Source organism: Orcinus orca, chromosome 13, assembly GCF_937001465.1.
Source record: "Orcinus orca chromosome 13, mOrcOrc1.1, whole genome shotgun sequence".
Lineage (NCBI taxonomy): Eukaryota > Metazoa > Chordata > Mammalia > Artiodactyla > Delphinidae > Orcinus > Orcinus orca.
The window spans coordinates 39,711,207-39,728,596 of record NC_064571.1 but is presented as its reverse complement, the minus strand read 5'-3'; the positions used below and the strand labels follow the sequence as shown (position 1 = coordinate 39,728,596).

The 17,390-nt window shown below is 39.5% G+C and overlaps 1 protein-coding gene across 9 annotated transcripts in view; it reads left to right on the top strand.

The window, feature by feature from the left end:
* The first annotated feature begins 8,654 nt into the window (after positions 1-8,654).
* COMMD1 (copper metabolism domain containing 1) overlaps positions 8,655-17,390 on the top strand; it is a 166,300-nt gene continuing 157,564 nt past the window's right edge. For 8 of the 9 annotated variants that reach the window (XR_007470906.1, XR_007470907.1, XM_049696105.1 and 5 more), the window contains exon 1: positions 8,662-8,855. Coding sequence is in view for 7 of the 9 variants with exons in the window: in XM_049696105.1 (XP_049552062.1) it covers positions 8,679-8,855 (177 nt within the window). In the remaining 2 variants the exon portion in view is untranslated. Of the gene's footprint in view, positions 8,856-17,390 lie in introns of all 9 variants that reach the window. The other variant, XM_004280646.3, reaches the window with a different exon arrangement.

Here is a 17,390-nt window from a genome sequence, read left to right as displayed (position 1 = left end):
GTAGCCTTATAGAAGTTCTCTAATGATTTGTAAAATAGTTTTTATAAAACAATAATATTTGGCCAACCATCCAATTGAGGGTTCTCCTCTCTAGGATGGATGCTGAACCATGTGCTAAGCCCTCAATAATAAGACCAAGCCAGGCACCATTTTGGATTGGAAAAGGAGGCAGGAATGTGTTTAACTTTTCTCTCTTAGGTTTTCACTCCATCTCAAAGACTTTTTTTTTTTTTTTTTGCGGTATGCGGGCCTCTCACTGTTGTGGCCTCTCCCGTTGCGGAGCACAGGCTCCGGACACGCAGGCTCAGTGGCCATGGCTCACGGGCCCAGCTGCTCCGCGGCATGTGGGATCCTCCCGGACCGGGGCACGAACCTGCGTCCCCTGCATCGGCAGGCGGACTCTCAACCACTGCGCCACCAGGGAAGCCCCTCAAAGACAATTTTTAATTGTTATTTTTTATCCATATTTCTTCTCTTCCGAATCAGTTTATGTTGTTGAGACCACCATTAAGCTCTGTTTTCCTAAACCGTATTGTTTGCATCATTCTTTTTAAAAGTTTGGCTTGCAATATGTTAACATGAAGCAGGGGCCTGTTTTCCTTAAATACATTTTGATTTTTCTAATTTTCTCTGAAAGGTTTCTAGTTCACATTTTTATCACTTTCTAACCCTCCCAGTTATAAGATTTCTATCTGAAAATGGGAGAAGGAAAAACCAAAGGGGGGTGCTGGAAAACTTAGAAGTTTTGTGATCTATTATAAGTAAACAAGTAACCAGATGTCCTATCTAAAAACAGAAATGAACTAATATTTAATTATTGTAGTACTATCCAGAGCCATAGAAGTTGCAAATTTGTGGACAAAATTGATGACTGTTATTTTGGAGGTCTAGGGTGTGGAGGGACACAACACAAAAAGAGAGGCAGCAGACACTAGATACCTCCTGATGGAACACGAAACAAGCTGAACCTGAGTCTAATCAAGTTCCTAGATCTAACTACTAATTTACAGATTTGTAGGACATATAAGGATAGAAGAATATATTTTTAAAAAATGATATCATGAGGGTATAATCAATAAAATCTAAATTGTGGGAAACTCAGTAGGACAAATGATTTACAAATGAATTGCAAGAAAATGAAAACAAAAAACAATGAAGTTGGAAGGGGAACGTATAGGTAATTGCATTTGGCTGGCTAATCAACTACTTAAATATTCAGACAAACAGTTAAAAAATGTGAAGTTTGTAAGACTATCAGAAATTTGAATACTGATTGATATTCAATGATTGATTATTAAGAAAGTATTTTTTAATTAGAATATGGAAAAATGTATTATGGTGTTTTTAAGAGCTTTTAAGAGAAGCATACTGAAATATTTACAGATAAACTGCTATGATATCTGGGATTTTCCAAATAAAAGAGAAGGGTGAAGTGGATGGGAGTAGAAAGGAAACAAGATAGGCAGTGTGTTGGTATTCTTTGAAGTTGGTGATGGGGACATGGGAGCTCATTATACTATTGTTTTTACTTTTTATGTGTTTGAAATTTTCCATGAGAAAATGTTTTTTAAAAATGTTTGGCTGTTCAAAAAGAAAACAAGACTAGATTTCTCCATGTATTTTCCATCTTTCTAAATTCAATCCCATTTAAATCTTTGAGTCTGAATTTGAATTAAAAATACTTTAAAATGCAGAATGAGAGTTTTGTTCTGTGGCAGTTTCATTCCAAATGCTTGCTGTGATAGTTATCTTGATTAACACAGCTCATTAAAGGATAAAATAACACACAAGATACATAGAGAGGTAGCCCACAAATAAATGAGCACCCGTATGCTCTGAACCATCATCTACTCTGTCACCTAAACCAGAAACCTGGGAGTCATTCCTTTCCTTCTCCCCTCATCCAAACTCTGCTAATTTTACCTCCTTTATGTCAAAAATCCATCTCATATTCTCCATCCTAAGTGCAGCTCCCTTAGATCAGACCCACATCATCATCAATTTGATTACTGTGATAGTCTAGCTTTTGGCCTCCCTTGCTCCTTCCGTTCGTTGCCACACCACTACCACAAAGCTCAAATCTGATCTTGTTATTACTCTTCTGCTTAAAACCTTTCAGTGACTCTTCAAGGACCAGATATAAAAATCAGCATTACATGGAAACTTTCCATCTCTATGACTGAGGCCCTGTCTATCTTTCCAGGTTTATTATCCTAGGATCCTGGTTCCACTTTGCTAGTGTAGGGGCAGAAGCTATATCTTTTTCTTTCTACCCTTCTAGGTGCTTGGCTGGGGCTCTGTAACAAAAGATAGATAACAGAAAAGCATACAGATTTATTTAATGTAAGTTTTATGTGGCAGGAGAGCCTTGATAAGGAAATTAAGACTTTGAAGAAGTGGTTAAAACTGAGTGTTGCTGTGATTTGATGAAGAGTGGAAAGTTGTGGGAAAATGTGATGGGACAAAAGGATATGAGCTAAGGGTAGTCTACTGGGAAAACTTAGTAAAGCCTGTTCTTCTCTCTGTCTTTGGAGGTAAGAATGCTCTGGGTATAGGGAGGGTACCTCTCACATGAGGGTCTTATGACCTGCTTCAAGGAGAAGGGGGAAGTCAGAGAGTCCTTGCACCTGTCATTTCTCAGGTTCCTTCAAATATTCAGTGTGCCAAGATGCCATATTTTGGGGTAGTGTGTCCTGAATCCTACCATTACACTATGGGGTTCCTAGTGTACCTCAACACACCACTATGTTTTGTGCTTGCATGTATAGGGACGTGCTATTTCACCCGCATCATACCTGGCTATTCACATTAAGCCTTTCTTTGGCTGATTCAAACTGAGTTAATAATTATTTTCTTTCTTTCTCCACCAATTCTGATAGCTACTTCTAGGCACTAAGTAGTAACAACCCTTAGTTCATTGCATTTAAATAATTTATTGATACAGAGGAGGAAAAAATAATTTTCCCTCCCACTTTTCTGTTCTGGCTGGGACCCCTGTATCAAAAGACAGATTAATGAGAAAAACAGAGGTTTATTAACGTGTATACCTCATGTATACATGTGACATACCCAGGGAAAAATGAGTAACTCAAAGCAGTGGCTTAGAACTCCTGTTTATATACCATCTTCAGCCAAAGACAAAGGAAAGGACCATGTCCAGGAGCTCATTTATGGAGAGATGACAGGGAAAAGCATGGTAAACAAGAGTAAGTTATCGCAGATTTAAGTCGGTGCATTCTCCATTGATAAGGGTCTAAAGTTGTCTTCTGGGATTGGTTTTTGTACTTTCTGGTAGACAGGGAAGGAGGGACACTTTTGAAAATGTATGTCCTGTTTTTAGGTGAATAGGAGAAGGGCTGTGAGCTTTCCTTGTATCTGCTTATTCTCAGTTGCCTTCAGCTCAAAAGAATCCTTATGCCAACGTGGTATATTTTGGGGTGGCATATTCTGCTACCCTTCATTTACATATTATTTTCCTTTACCAGAATGTAAGATTTTAGAGCAGAGTGTCTTATTCATTCTGTATCCCCTGGAGCCTAGCAGAATGATTGGCACAAAGCTCTCAACCAATATCTGTTGAGTGGAGAGTGAATGGAGATTAAAGTAGAACTGGAAAAGGCAGAGGAGAGACAGGGAGCAAGGAGAGTTTATTGCAAAACTTAGGGGCCCCTGTATTTCCACATTATTTCAGTTCACATTTTAAATTTTAACATTTTGCAGAGCTGGAAAATCTTATAAAAACATGTATTGCTGGCCTAAGACCAAACAGCCTGTAAGCCATAATAGGAGCAGTTTAATAGGGGAAGCGACTAGTTGCTTAATGAGACTTAGAATGGGAACCTATCTGACCACAATGAAAAGGAAACCTGTTTAGCAGAAGGGCCACTAGTTAGATGCTTATAATTTCCTTTGAGCCAAGGCTCAGGGTATTTTCCTTGCTGTTGTCTCACAGCAATTAGGCAATTCTTTTAATAGGCCTGCGTCCAGGTTTATCATCTGCGAAACAGGTTGTGTTTTGAAATTTAATAAAATAAAGCTTGTGCTTTGATCCTTTTGTTTGAAACGCATTCTAAAAATGCGGCTGTTACCAGCCTTGAACAGTTACATTGGCAATAGCAGCCCCTGGTGGCACAGGGATGATTTTTTTTATTGGTCATCTTGGTGTTTTGGAACTTGTAGGCTCAAGCAGGCCCTGTGTTAAAAAACAAAATTCAACTGAGTAAATTTTAAAGATTTTACTGGCTTTATTCAGTGATTCATGAATCAGGCAACATCCAATCTAGCAAGTAGAAAGTAGCTCCAAGGAGCTGTACAAAATGAAAGACTTTTATAGACAGAAGGGAGCGGGAACATGGAAGTTACACTAGACAAAAAAGAAGGTTGGTTATTACAAGGTCACCTTCGTTTAGTGGATGGCAGGGATCTATCAGTTTACCTAACTGGTGTTGATTAGGAGATTCCCAGTTGGTAATTAAGTCTCAGTTTGGTGATGTGGAGCCTAGCGTAAGTGACTCCATTTTGGGCCTCCTTCCTTATTTTTAACAAGTGATATGTCCAGGTATAACATACATTGGAATAAAAGTTGAATAATGATAGTGATATGCAGAATTTCCCCCTGCTTCTAATAAAAGAGCAATCTATTTATTGTAAGGATTAATTAGAACTGGGAGTACTAAGAGAGAGTTCTTAGAACCAGTAGAAAACTAGCAGGCTTACAGAAACTTCAGAGGGGTAAATTAACCCCTAGATATTGTAGACTACATTTGGTGTGTACTTGCATTTTGGGGAGAAAATATCTGAGGCCTCTATAAGATTCTGAAAGCATCTAATTTTATCAAAATGGTTATGAAACACTATGTAAGGTGTGTGGCTTTTCTCAGTAATGCAGAACACATGTTCTTTAAAGCTTTTCATTAAAAGAATTCTGATTTTAGGACACACATCTTTTTTTAAAACTGAAATACAGTTGATTTACAGTATTGTGTTAGTTTCAGGTATATAACAAAGTGATTCAGATATATATATATATTTTTCCAGATTATTTTCTATTATAGGTTATTATGAGATATTGAATATGGTTCCCTGTGCTATACAGTAAATCTTTGTTGCTTATCTATTTTATGTATAGTAGTTTGTACCTGTTAATCGCATATTCCTAATTTATCTCTCCCTTCCTTTCCTCTTTGGTAACCATAAGTTTGTTTTCTATGTCTGTGGGTCTGTTTCTGTTTTGTATATAAGTTCATTTGTATCATTTTTTTTTTTTTAGATTCACATATAAGCAATACCATATGATATTTGTCTTTCTCTGTCTGGCTTACTTTACTTAGTATGATATTCTCTAGGTCCATCCGTGTTGCTGTAAATGGCAATATTTCATTTTTTATGAATGAGTAATATTCCATTATTCCAATAATATTCCAATATGTGTGTCTGTATACATATATATGTATATATATATGTATGTATATATACCACATCTCCTTAAACCAATTGTCTGTTGATGGGCACTTTATTTATTTATTTTTATTGGCTGTGCAGTGCGGCTTATGGGATCTCACTCAGTTCCCCCACCAGGGATTGAACCCAGGCCATGTCAGTGAAAGCCCGGAATCCTAACCACTAGGCCACCAGGCAACTCCTGATGGGAACTTTATCTTTTCATTAAATAACTTTTTATTACAACAATATTATATGTACACTGTAGACATTTAGAAAAATCAGGTAAGCAGAAAGAAGCAAATAAAAGCCATCTGCTCAGAGATATACTTCATAACCATGTTGGTAAATAACTTTCCAGACTTTTTTAGGCGGGTTGATAGATTCAACTATATAAACCTAAGGAACACATTGCAATGTAAGTGACAAACATTAGTATTACTAATGTGTAAAGAGATGTTAGAAATCACTGAAGTGACAAACCTCTGTAGAAGGTGGACAAGGAAATGGGAAGAAATACAAGCAGTCAATAACTATATATAAAAAAGTCCTCACGTCGGTCTTCCCTGGCGGTGCAGTGGTTGAGAGTCCGCCTGCCGATGCAGGGGACATGGGTTTGTGCCTCGGTCCGGGAAGATCCCACATGCCGCGGAGCGGCTGGGCCCGTGAGCCATGGCCGCTGAGCCTGCGCGTCCGGAGCCTGTGCTCCGCAACGGGAGAGGCCACAGCAGTGAGAGGCCCGCGTACCGCAAAAAAAAAAAAAAAAAAAAGTCCTCACGTAAAGGTGGTTGTTTAAAACAAGACAGCAGGCCCCAAATGGAGTCACTTATGCTAAACCAGTCCCACATCACCAAACCGAGAATTACAGTTTCACCTTTCCCAGAAACGGAATCTTAAACCAGCCAATCAGGAACCGCCTAATCAGCACTAGTTAGGTAATCTGCCTGATAGATCCCTGACGTCCCCTAAAGGAAGGTGACCTTGTAATAACCAACCTGCTTTTTTGTTTTGAGGTACAACTTCCTTATTCTCACTCCCTTCTGCCTATAAGTCTTTCATTTTGTACAGCTCCTTGGAGCACCTTTCTAGCTGAGATTGAATGCTTCCCTATTCATGAATTGTTGAATAAAGCCAATAAGACCTTTACAATTTACAAAGTTGAATTTTGTTTTTTTAACAGTTCAAAAGGTACAAATTCCATTTTTAAATAAGTCCTGGGGATGTAATGTACAGCATGTTAATTATAGTTAATAATAGTGTATTGTCTTTTTTTTTTTTGGCCAAGCTGTGTGGCTTGTGGGATCTTAGTTCCCCAAGGCCCTCGCAGTGAAAGCGAGGAGTCCTAACCACCGGACCGCCAGGGAATTCCTGAAAGTTGCTAAGAGAGTTAATCTTAAAAGCTGTCACCACAAGGAAAAAAAAATGTAGCTGTGTGGTGATGGATGTTAACTAGACTTATTGTAGCGATCATTTTGCAATATATACAAATATGGAATCATTATGCTGTACACTTGAAACTAACATAATGTTATATTGTCAATTATATAAATAAAAAAATTCACTCTCAAAATTTAAGAAATACATATTAAAACAATAAGATAGTATTTCTCATGTATCAGATAGCAAAGATTCTAAAGAATAATACCAGTCAGTGTTAGTAAGGTTTCATGGAAATAAATGAGTACAGCCTTTCTGGTGGGTAATTTGGAAGTCATGTACTTAATAGTGCTTTCTATCCACTCACCACACTTATTTTACTTTTTCCCTTACATGGACCATTCTCTGCAACTCCTGCAGGCACAATTAACAGGATGTATAGTTTATCTCTAGGTTTGTTTTTCTTGGAGTTCTGAAATCATCTCTGAATTTGCTTTTTAGAAAATTAATTCCTTTAGGGAAAGAACTATCTTATATCTTTTCTAGTATAAAGAATACCTCCTGACTTCAGGCAAATGCTGGATAAATATTAAAGTAGTCTAGATCAGCGATTCTCAGCAGCGTGGCACTACTTCGAAAGGGGTATTTCAGTTGTCACAATAATGGAGGGGGAGGAATGGCCAGGGCTGGACAGGCACCAAGGATACAAGACATCTTGCCATGCAGGGGACATTCGTATAGGTGAAAAACCTACCTGTTTATTATTGTCTGAGCCTGAAACGTAACATTTATACATTGAAATGCATATATTATAACTTTCTTTCCTTTTATTTTTATCCTAAATTACAGTTAGGTCATTATATTGATTTTTAAATTGTGATATAATTCACATACTGTGAAGTTCATTTTCTTTTAAAGTGTACAATTCAGTGGATTTAGTATATTCACAAAGTTGTACAATCATAGCCACTATCTAATTCTAGAACACTTTCATCATCCCCAAAAGAAACCCATTAACAGTCACTCTCCATTCCCTACTCCTCCAGTTGCTGGCAACCATTAATCTACTTTCTGTGTATATAGATTTGACTGTTCTGCACATTTCATATCAATGGGATCATACAATATCTGGCCCTTTCTGTTTGTCTTCTTTCACTTAGCATGTTTTTAAGGCTCATCCATGTTGCAGCATGTATCAGTAACTCATTCCTTTTTATTGGTGAATAATATATTGATTTTTGGAAATTATATGGGTAAGAAGTTATATTATCTATGCACTTTATTTTAGGATAGTAAAGAAAGTGTTAACAACATATATGTTATAGAAAGGAACATTGGATCAGAGCCACTAATCTAGCTGGAAAGACAACACACATGTATGTAAAAAGGCAATTAACAACCCAAAAAAACATATTACCAGGGTATAGTTAAATTTTTCGTGGACAAAGGTGCACAGGTAAGGATTAGGCAGAGGTCAGATTTGAGTGATAGATGCTATTCAGTTAATGGATTGGCAAAGCTTGCAGTGAGATACAGCCATCCGAAAGTTAAACTGCCACCCGCATAGGTTGCTACTCCGTCTAAAGTAATCTCCATTGAGCAATTTTTTTCTTCGACAAGCCCCTGGAGTGATGAAGGAAATAAGCGGAAGCAAAGTGAGCGGTATGGAACTTAATGGATTGATAGCTCCGCGGTGGCAAACCTAAGGGTTGGGTTTTGCAGAGCTGGGAGGGGCCAACACCGACCCCTGCTGGAACTCCGCCGCCACTTTCCTCTCGCGCCTTTGTCCAGCTGTTTAGGCCCATATCGGCTGCCGTGGCGGGGCCACGCTCAGCTGTTGGGGGGCGGGGCCTCCGCCAACTATGGCGGGCGAGCTTGAGGGCGCTAAGCCGCTGAGCGGGTTGCTGAGCGGCCTGGCTCAGGACGCTTTCCATGGGCACCCGGGCATCACGGAGGAGCTGCTGCGGAGTCAGCTCTATCCGGAGGTGCCACCTGAGGAGTTCCGCCCCTTTATGGCGAAGATGAAGGGGATTCTTAAGGTACCGCTACTCCCTGCAGCCTCCGCCGCGGAGTCGAATCTCTTCCCCGCCGCCCTCCGACTCGTCACCCCAGAAGCTGAAAGGCTTCCCTCCTCAGATCTCCGCTCCAGGGGCTCCACATTACGCTCCTTCAGATCCCCTGCACTCGCTCTGTCCCTTTTCTCACTTTCTTAGGGCTCCCCGCAGCAGTGCTGACCGATACCCACCGGAGAAAACTTGGGTTTTGTCTACAGACACTTCTCTCTTGTGTAGGTTACGATTTCGAGTTGCCTCGGCGGATCTGTGCGCTCCATACTTTTTAAAATTAAGAGCGATCAAGCTATCAGCTTTCCCAGGCCGTGGAAGTGTTCAAGAATGTTAAAGTGATCATGTGTATGCCGGGATAAGGGGTGGGTTAGCCGGAGTGAACCCCAGCCAAAGCAGTCCACTGTATGGTTAAGAGAGCACGTTCACTAGCTTGAAGTCAAAGAGTAGCTCAGCCTGTCCAATAGAAATGTAATGAGAGCCAGACATGCAATTTTTACAATTTCTAGTAGCCACATTAAAAAAGTAAAAAGAAAAAAGTGAAATTAATTCTAACATTTTGTTTAACCTAGTATATCCAAAGTATTATCTCTTCACGTGTAATCAATATACAAAATATTAATGAGATTTTTAGATTATTTTTTTCACTAAGTCTTTGAAATCTGGTGAGTATTTTACACTTAAAGCACATGTCAGTTTGGACTAGTCACATTCCAAGTGCTCAACAGTCACTTGTGGCTAATGGCTACCATATTGGACAACACTGGTTTAGACTAAGAACTAGTGATAGGACTGAATCTAGTAATTAAGTGTACTCTAGAGATAACCTGTAAAAATTATTTTTGTGGGCCTCCTATGTGTTAGGAACTCTGTTAGACATGTTATATTTTATTTAATTTGTTTCTTGCAAAAACCTTACGTGGTGTACACCCATTTTAAAGATTAGGAAACAGGCTCAAGGAGTCTAAGCATTTAGCCTAAGCATTACACTTTGATTAAAGTCAGTGTTGATATTTCATCTGTTATCCTTTTGCAGTTACTATGTTTCAAAATTGCTTATGATACCTTAAAAAAGCAGTTATTTATTTTTTTTAAAGATTTTGTTGTTATGGACCATTTTTAAAGTCTTTATTGAATTTGTTACAATATATGTATATTTTTACATCTTTATTGGAGTATAATTGCTTTACAATGCTGTGTTAGTTCCTGCTATATAACAAAGTGAATCAGCTGTATGTATACATATATCCCCATATCCCCTCCGTCTTGAACCTCCCCCTCATCCTCCCTATTCCACCCCTCTAGTTGGTCACAAAGCACCGAGCTGATCTCCCTGTGCTATGCGGCTGCTTCCCACTGGCTATTTTACATTTGGTAGTGTATATATGTCCATGTCACTCTCTCACTTTGTCCCAGCTTCCCCTTCCCCCCTGCCCCCCACCCCCTAGTCCTCAAGTCCATTCTCTACGTCTGCGTCTTTATTCCTGTCCTGCCCCTAGGTTCATCAGAACCATTTTTTTTTAGATTCCGTATATATGTGTTAGCATACAGTATTTGTTTTTCTCTTTCTGACTTACTTCACTCTGTATGACAGATTCTAGGTCCATCCACCTCACTACAAATAACTCAGTTTCGTTTCTTTTTTAAGGGTGAGTAATATTCCATTGTGTACATGTGCCACATCTACTTTATCCATTCATCCGTCAGTGGACACTTAGGTTGCTTCCATGTCCTGGCTATTGTAAATAGTGCTGCAGTGAACATTGTAGTACATGTCTCTTTTTGAATTATGGTTATGAATTTGTTACAATATTGCTTCTGTTTTATGTTTTGGTTTTTTGTCCACGAGGCATGTGGGATCTTAGCTCCTAACCAGGGATTGAACCCTCACCCCCTGCATTAGGAGGTGAAGTCTTAACCACTGGACCACCAGGGAAGTCTCCTATGTTTCTCTTTTCAAAACTGCTTTTGCTTAGAGGATTTGAATCTGGACAAAAGAAACAAAGCAATTATTTCACAGAAAGTAAATGGATTGTCTCATAGAAATGTAAGGAGTAATATCTCATATGTGATTCTAGACATTCTAAGTAATTTTAGTTGATATCATAAATCACTAGTGAATACCTTGTATTTCTATCAAATATTACCCTTTGAGTGGTCAGAAAAGGTTTCCTGGAGAATTTGACATCTTACCTGAGTTTCTGAAGTGTTTGCTAGGTCTACAGGGGATGAGGATAAGGGACTGCAGGCCAAAAAGTAAGAACAGCACTTGTGTAGGCAATGTCTTAGGATTTCTAAATATTGGGGGCTACTTCTCTCTAGGTGGCCCGTATTTTGATTCTTTTGTTATGAGATAAAAATTGCAGTATACTGCGAGAAAAGATTGTCTAGAAACTCTCTCTCTTATTTTCTTTAAAATACATTGCTAAATAATATCTAGGTCTTGCTCTCACTATTCTCAGTCCTCTGCCCGAGGCTAGAATACTTAAGTTTTCTGAGTGGTTTTTGAGTAGCATGGTTCTTTTAGTATTGGGAGTAGAATAGAAGATTTACCTGTGCCTGGCAGCACAGCTTCTGCACAGCTGCTGGTCTGAGGTACCAAGGGAAATAGCCTTTGATTGTTTGACTTAAGGCTGAAACTATGGGCTCAAGATAACATCTAGTTCCAATCTTTGTTTACCTTATAAGCAACACTGAGGGATAAAACATCTCTCTAATTCTTATGGAAACATAAAAAGCAAACGTGATTTTTAAACAAAAAGCAGAGATGGAATGTCTAGCTGCAATAAAAGAGAACATACACAAATAAACATGATGCAAGGGTGCTGTAGCATTTGGAAATAGAGGTCTGAGTGGACTACTGTGGACAGAAAAGAGATATTAGTTCCTTCTGGCAGATGGAGATGCCATTTTTGTTGGGTTTTTTCCCCCAAATAATTAATTATTTATTTAAAGCTGCATTGGGTCTTTGTTGCTGCATGCAGGCTTTCTCTAGTTGCGGCGAGCGGGGGCTACGCTTTGTTGCGGTGCACGGGCTTGTCGCTGCGGTGGCTTCTCTTGTTGCGGAGCACGGGCTCTAGGCGCGTCGGCTTCAGTATTTGTGGTGCGCAGGCTCAGTAGTTGTGGCTCGCGGGCTCTAGAGCACAGGCTCAGTAGTTGTGGAGCACGGGCTTAGTTGCTCCGTGATATGTGGGATCTTCCCGGACCAGGGCTCGCACCCGTGTTCCCTGCATTGGCAGGCAGATTCTTAACCACTGCGCCACCAGGGAAGCCCCGTTTTTGTTGTGCTTGAAGAACGTGTAGAGTATTTTAGACTGAAATGAAGGGCAGCCACATAGGGCATTTAGGCTAAGAATATAGCTGAGGTGGGGCAGGAAAATGTGGAGCAGCTTCAAGAAATGGTGAATAGCTCAACTTGACCAATGCATGGCCATACCCAATGTAGAGTATTGGTGTAGGAGGCAAGAAAAAGTGAACCAACTTTTTTATTCCTACTAACCTTTACTCCTGCATTTTTAGCAGGGTATTTTTTTTCCCTTCAATTAAAAAAATTTTGGTAAAGTACATAAAACATAAAATTTATCACCTTAACCATTTTAAAGTATGCAGTTCATTGGTATTAAATACATTCATAGTATTGTGCATCCATCACAACCACCTGTATCTATAACTCTTTTCATCTTGTAAAACTGAAACTCTGTACCATTAAACAGTGACTCCCTATAAACCACTCCCCCACCCTTCTACTTTCTGTCTCTATGATTTTGACTACTCTAAGTATCTCATATAGGTGGAATCATACAGTATTTGTCTTTATGGTGACTGTCTTATTTCATTCAGCATAATGTCTTTAAGGTTCATCCATGTTGTGGTATATGTCAGAAATTCCTTACTTTTTAAGGCTGAATAATAGTCCATTGTATGTATATACCACATTTTGCTTATCCATTCACCTGTCAGTGGACACTTGGGTTGCTTCCTTGTTTTAGCTATTGTGAATAATGTTGCTATGAACATGGGTGTACAAATACTGCTTTGAAACCCTGCTTTCAATTCTTTTGGGTATATACCCAGAAGTGGGAATGCTGGATCATATGGTAATTCTGTTTTTAATTTTTTGAGGAACTGCCATTCTGTTTTCAACAGCAGCTGTGTCATTTTACATTCCCACCAACAGTGTACAAGAATTCCAATTTCTTCACATCCTTACCAGTTATTTTCTGTGTGTGTGTGTGTGTGTGTTTTGATAGTAGTCATACTAATGAGTATGAAGTGAGCAGGGTATGTGTTTTTACGTATTGATGAGAGCACAGGTCAAAACAGTTTTTTCTTTTGTCTGTGGAGTCTCAACAATCTTGAATTCAACATGCAGGCTAGAATAAAAGCAGTGAGAAAAATACTAAAGAGAAAAATGTAGGAGTCTAAGCAGAGGGAAAAAAACTGAGGATAAAAATGGAGTAGTACCTCAATTGTCATTTGGTGGCCATACCTTTCAATCATCCATAGAACATCAAGTTCTATAAAGAGAGTGAAAATGAAAAGGGACAACAGGGATAGGAGGAAAGGGAAGGAGGGATATGTAACTCCCGGCAGGGAATGGGCAGTGGGTACACATTAATAATCTCCTTATTGCCAGCTGCCTGCATTCATTTATTCATAGCCCGTGTTTCAAGTTCAGGTGCTTCCTGAGCTGTAGCCTTTCCCTCTAATCTTCACGTTCCTTGCCTGTGTGTAGTGTACTGATTGCTCACATTTGTACTGGTCCCTGTTTTCCACTTGAACTGGAGCTTTTCTACCTTACTTGGCTGGGATATTGACCCTCTGTAGCTTTGCCTGTTGATCACAAAAGGACAAACCCTTCATCTGCTCGTAGATACGTGAAGCTAACTGTTCACTTGCTTTAGTTTTATTTTTTGGTATCTCCTGTGAAGCAGTGAAATCAGTGAATTGAGAGTGGTGTGTTTAGTTAGGGAAATGACATCCTATATAAATACTCTGACTTTAAAAAAAAAAATTTATTTATTTATTTAGTCTGTGCCAGGTTTTAGTTGGGGCATGCGTGACCTTTAGTTGCGGGATCACAGCATGTGGGATCTTTAGCTGCGGCATGAAGGATCTTTAGTTGTGGCATGTGGGCTCTTTTTAGTTGTGGCATGCATGTGGAATCTAATTCCCCAACCAGGGATCGAACCCAGGCCCCCTGCATTGGGAGCTGGGAGTCTTACCCACTGGTCCACCAGGGAAGTCCTACTCTACCGTTTTTAGCTAATTATTTTTTTGCTCACCTTTGTAATTTCAACTTCTCATAGATAGGTGTTTGCATACTCTCTATTTCTTGCTCCTGCTGTTAACCTCGTGGGTATGCTCCTTAATTCTAGTTTACTAGAATTCTAGAGAAGGATCTTTAACTATGAAGCTGGATCACAGTTTGTACACTTATGTTCTGTATTCACTACTGCCCTCTGTTGGTGATGATATTATATTTCATCACTGAAATCTCATGTTAAACAAAATTTTTTTAAAAAAATATTTATTTATTTATTTAGGCTCCGCCGGGTCTTAGTTGTGGCATGCAGGCTCTTTAGTTGCAACATGCATGCGGGATCTAGTTCCCTGACCAGGGTTCGAACTCGGGCCCCTGTATTGGGAGTGCAGAGTCTTACCTACTGGACCACTAGGGAAGTCCCTAAACAAAAATTTTTGATGAAAATTCTATTGAATTTTTTGGGTCTATTGTTGATATAATTCTTTATTCAGTTCTGTCAATCAAATGTTAATTTTTCCATTTCTCTTTCCCTCTATAATTTTTTTTTCCTTTTTTAAAAATTTTATTTTATTTATCTTACTTTTGGCTGCATTGGGTCCTTGTTGCTGGCATGCAGGCTTTTTCTAGTTGCAGTGAGCAGGGGCTACTCTTCGTTGCAGTGCGCGGGCTTCTTATTGCGGTGGCTTCTCTTGTTGTGGAACACAGGCTCTAGGTGCACAGGCTTCAGTAGTTGTGGCTTGCGGGCTCTAGAGCACAGGCTCAGTAGTTGTGGCACACGGGCTTAGTTGCTCCGCAGCATGTGGGATCTTCCCAGACCAGGGATCGAACCCATGGATTCTTAACCAGTGTGCCACCAGGGAAGCCCTCCTTTTTTTTTTTTAATTGAACTATAGTTGATTTACAATATATGTTTCAGGTATACAGCATAGCAATTCAATATTTTTATAGATTATACTCCATTTAAAGTTCGTACAAAATAATGGCTGTATTTCCCTGTGCTGTATAATCTATCCTTGTTGCTTATTTATTTTATACTATTTTCTCTATAATTTAAAATTTTAAAATGTTTAGATCTTATTTTATTTATTTATTTATTTATATTATTTATTTATTTAGGCTGTGCCGGGTCTTAGTTGCAGCACACGGGATCTTCATTGCAGTGTGCGGGATCTTTAGTTGCAACATGTGAACTCTTAGTTGCAGCATGCATGTGGGATCTAGTTCCCTGACCAGGGATTGAACCCGGGCCCCCTGCATTGGGAGCGTGGAGTCTTACCCACTGGACCACCAGGGAGGTCCCTAGATCCTGTTTTAGAAGTCTACAAATACATGTGACAGCCTATGGATTGGCCTTCCTAATCCACTTCTGCCTCCTAGTCTATTCTCAGCACAGCTACCAGTGAACCTCTTTTTTCCCCCAACTTTATTGAGATATAATTGACAAATAAACCAGTGATCTTTTTAAAACATACATCATACCTGCTAACTCTCGTGCTTTCAACCATTCCATATTCATGGCTTCACCTCAAACTTCAAATAAGATCCAGTCCTTTTACCATAGCCTTCAAGTTCTTGTGATCTCCCCCTTACCTGTTTCTCTGATCTCATTGTCTTATTCCAGCCATACTAATCTTGTCTTTATTTAAACCTGGTAGGTGCTTTCTGAATTTCTTTAGGACCTTTGCAGGTAGTTGTCCATATGCCTGCAGTGCTTTTCCCCCAGATATTCACATGGATTGTTCATTACTTCATTCATTTTCTACTTAAAAGTGATTTCCTATGAGGTCTTCCCTGATCTATACAAAGAGCCTCACCCTTCCTCCCCACTCTTTTTGCCCTGCTTTGCTTATCTTCATACTTAGCACTAACTGAAGTTATGTACTTATTAGCTTGTTTATTTGTTGACTCCCCTATTATAATGTAAGCATTAAGAAGGCAAGACTTTATTATTATTTTTTCCTTTTTTATCACTAACACCTAAAACTGTTTCTGGCATGTGATATGCACTTAGTAAAAATCTGTAGAAAATGTGAATGAACGGATAGTGCTTAAATGTGGCGATTGCCATTGAAAAGGTAAGCACAGAGAGAAAACCAACACTATTTCTGTATGGGGAGAGCTGGAAGGTATAATACTCTGGAAGGTATAATCAGGGGTCAGCGAACTATGGCCCCTGGGAGAATCTGGCCTGCAATCCGTTTTTTATAAATACATTTTTATTGGAACATGGCCACATGCTCATTTATTTTCATCTTGCCTATGACAGCTTTCACCACTATAATAACAGAGTTGAGTGGTTGTGACAAAGATCTTGTGGCCTTCAAAGCCTAAGATATTTACTGTCTGAACCTTTACACAAAAAGTTTGCCGACCCCTGTTTCAGAATGTTCTTAAATTCATAATGTTTGGTATTTGCAAACAACATTGTATGTAAATTATAAGTTGGTTACTTGACTCAAATCTAAAATAGGAATATTTAGGAAATAGGGATTTGCTCTTATGTCCTCTTGAGGAATTTCACTAGTTTGTTCTTTATGCTCATGAGGTTTGTGGTAAATAAAAAATAAGCTTTGGGCTTCCCTGGTGGCGCAGTGGTTGAGAGTCCGCCTGCCGATGCAGGGGACGCGGGTTCGTGCCCCGGTCCGGGAAGATCCCACATGCCGCGGAGCGGCTGGGCCTGTGAGCCATGGCCGCTGAGCCTGCGCGTCCGGAGCCTGTGCTCCGCAACGGGAGAGGCCACAGCAGTGAGAGGCCCGCGTACCGCAAAAAAAAAAAAAAAGCTTTAATAATTCTGTAGTACTCAGTGTGTGTTCTTGGTAAAACATGGTTATAATTTGAACTTGGAATTTTTCTTCATATTCAGAGGATGTAAAATTTGTGTTTATTAATATAATTTAAAATAATATAAAATTTAATGTAAACTTGAGAATCGAGTTTTTACTGTCAACATATGAAAACTGGTTTAAATTTATTTGAGAAAATAATATCAGTAACATATATTAAGATTTAAAGTAGTAAAAGACTAAGAAATATTTGTATTTTATTTATTTTATTTATTTTAAATATTTATTTTAGGGCTTCCCTGGTGGCGCAGTGGTTGAGAGTCCGCCTGCCGATGCAGGGGACACGGGTTCGTGCCCCGGTCCGGGAGGATCCCACATGGCGCGGAGTGGCTGGGCCCGTGAGCCATGGCCGCTGAGGCTGCGCGTCCGGAGCCTGTGCTCTGCAACGGGAGAGGCCACGAC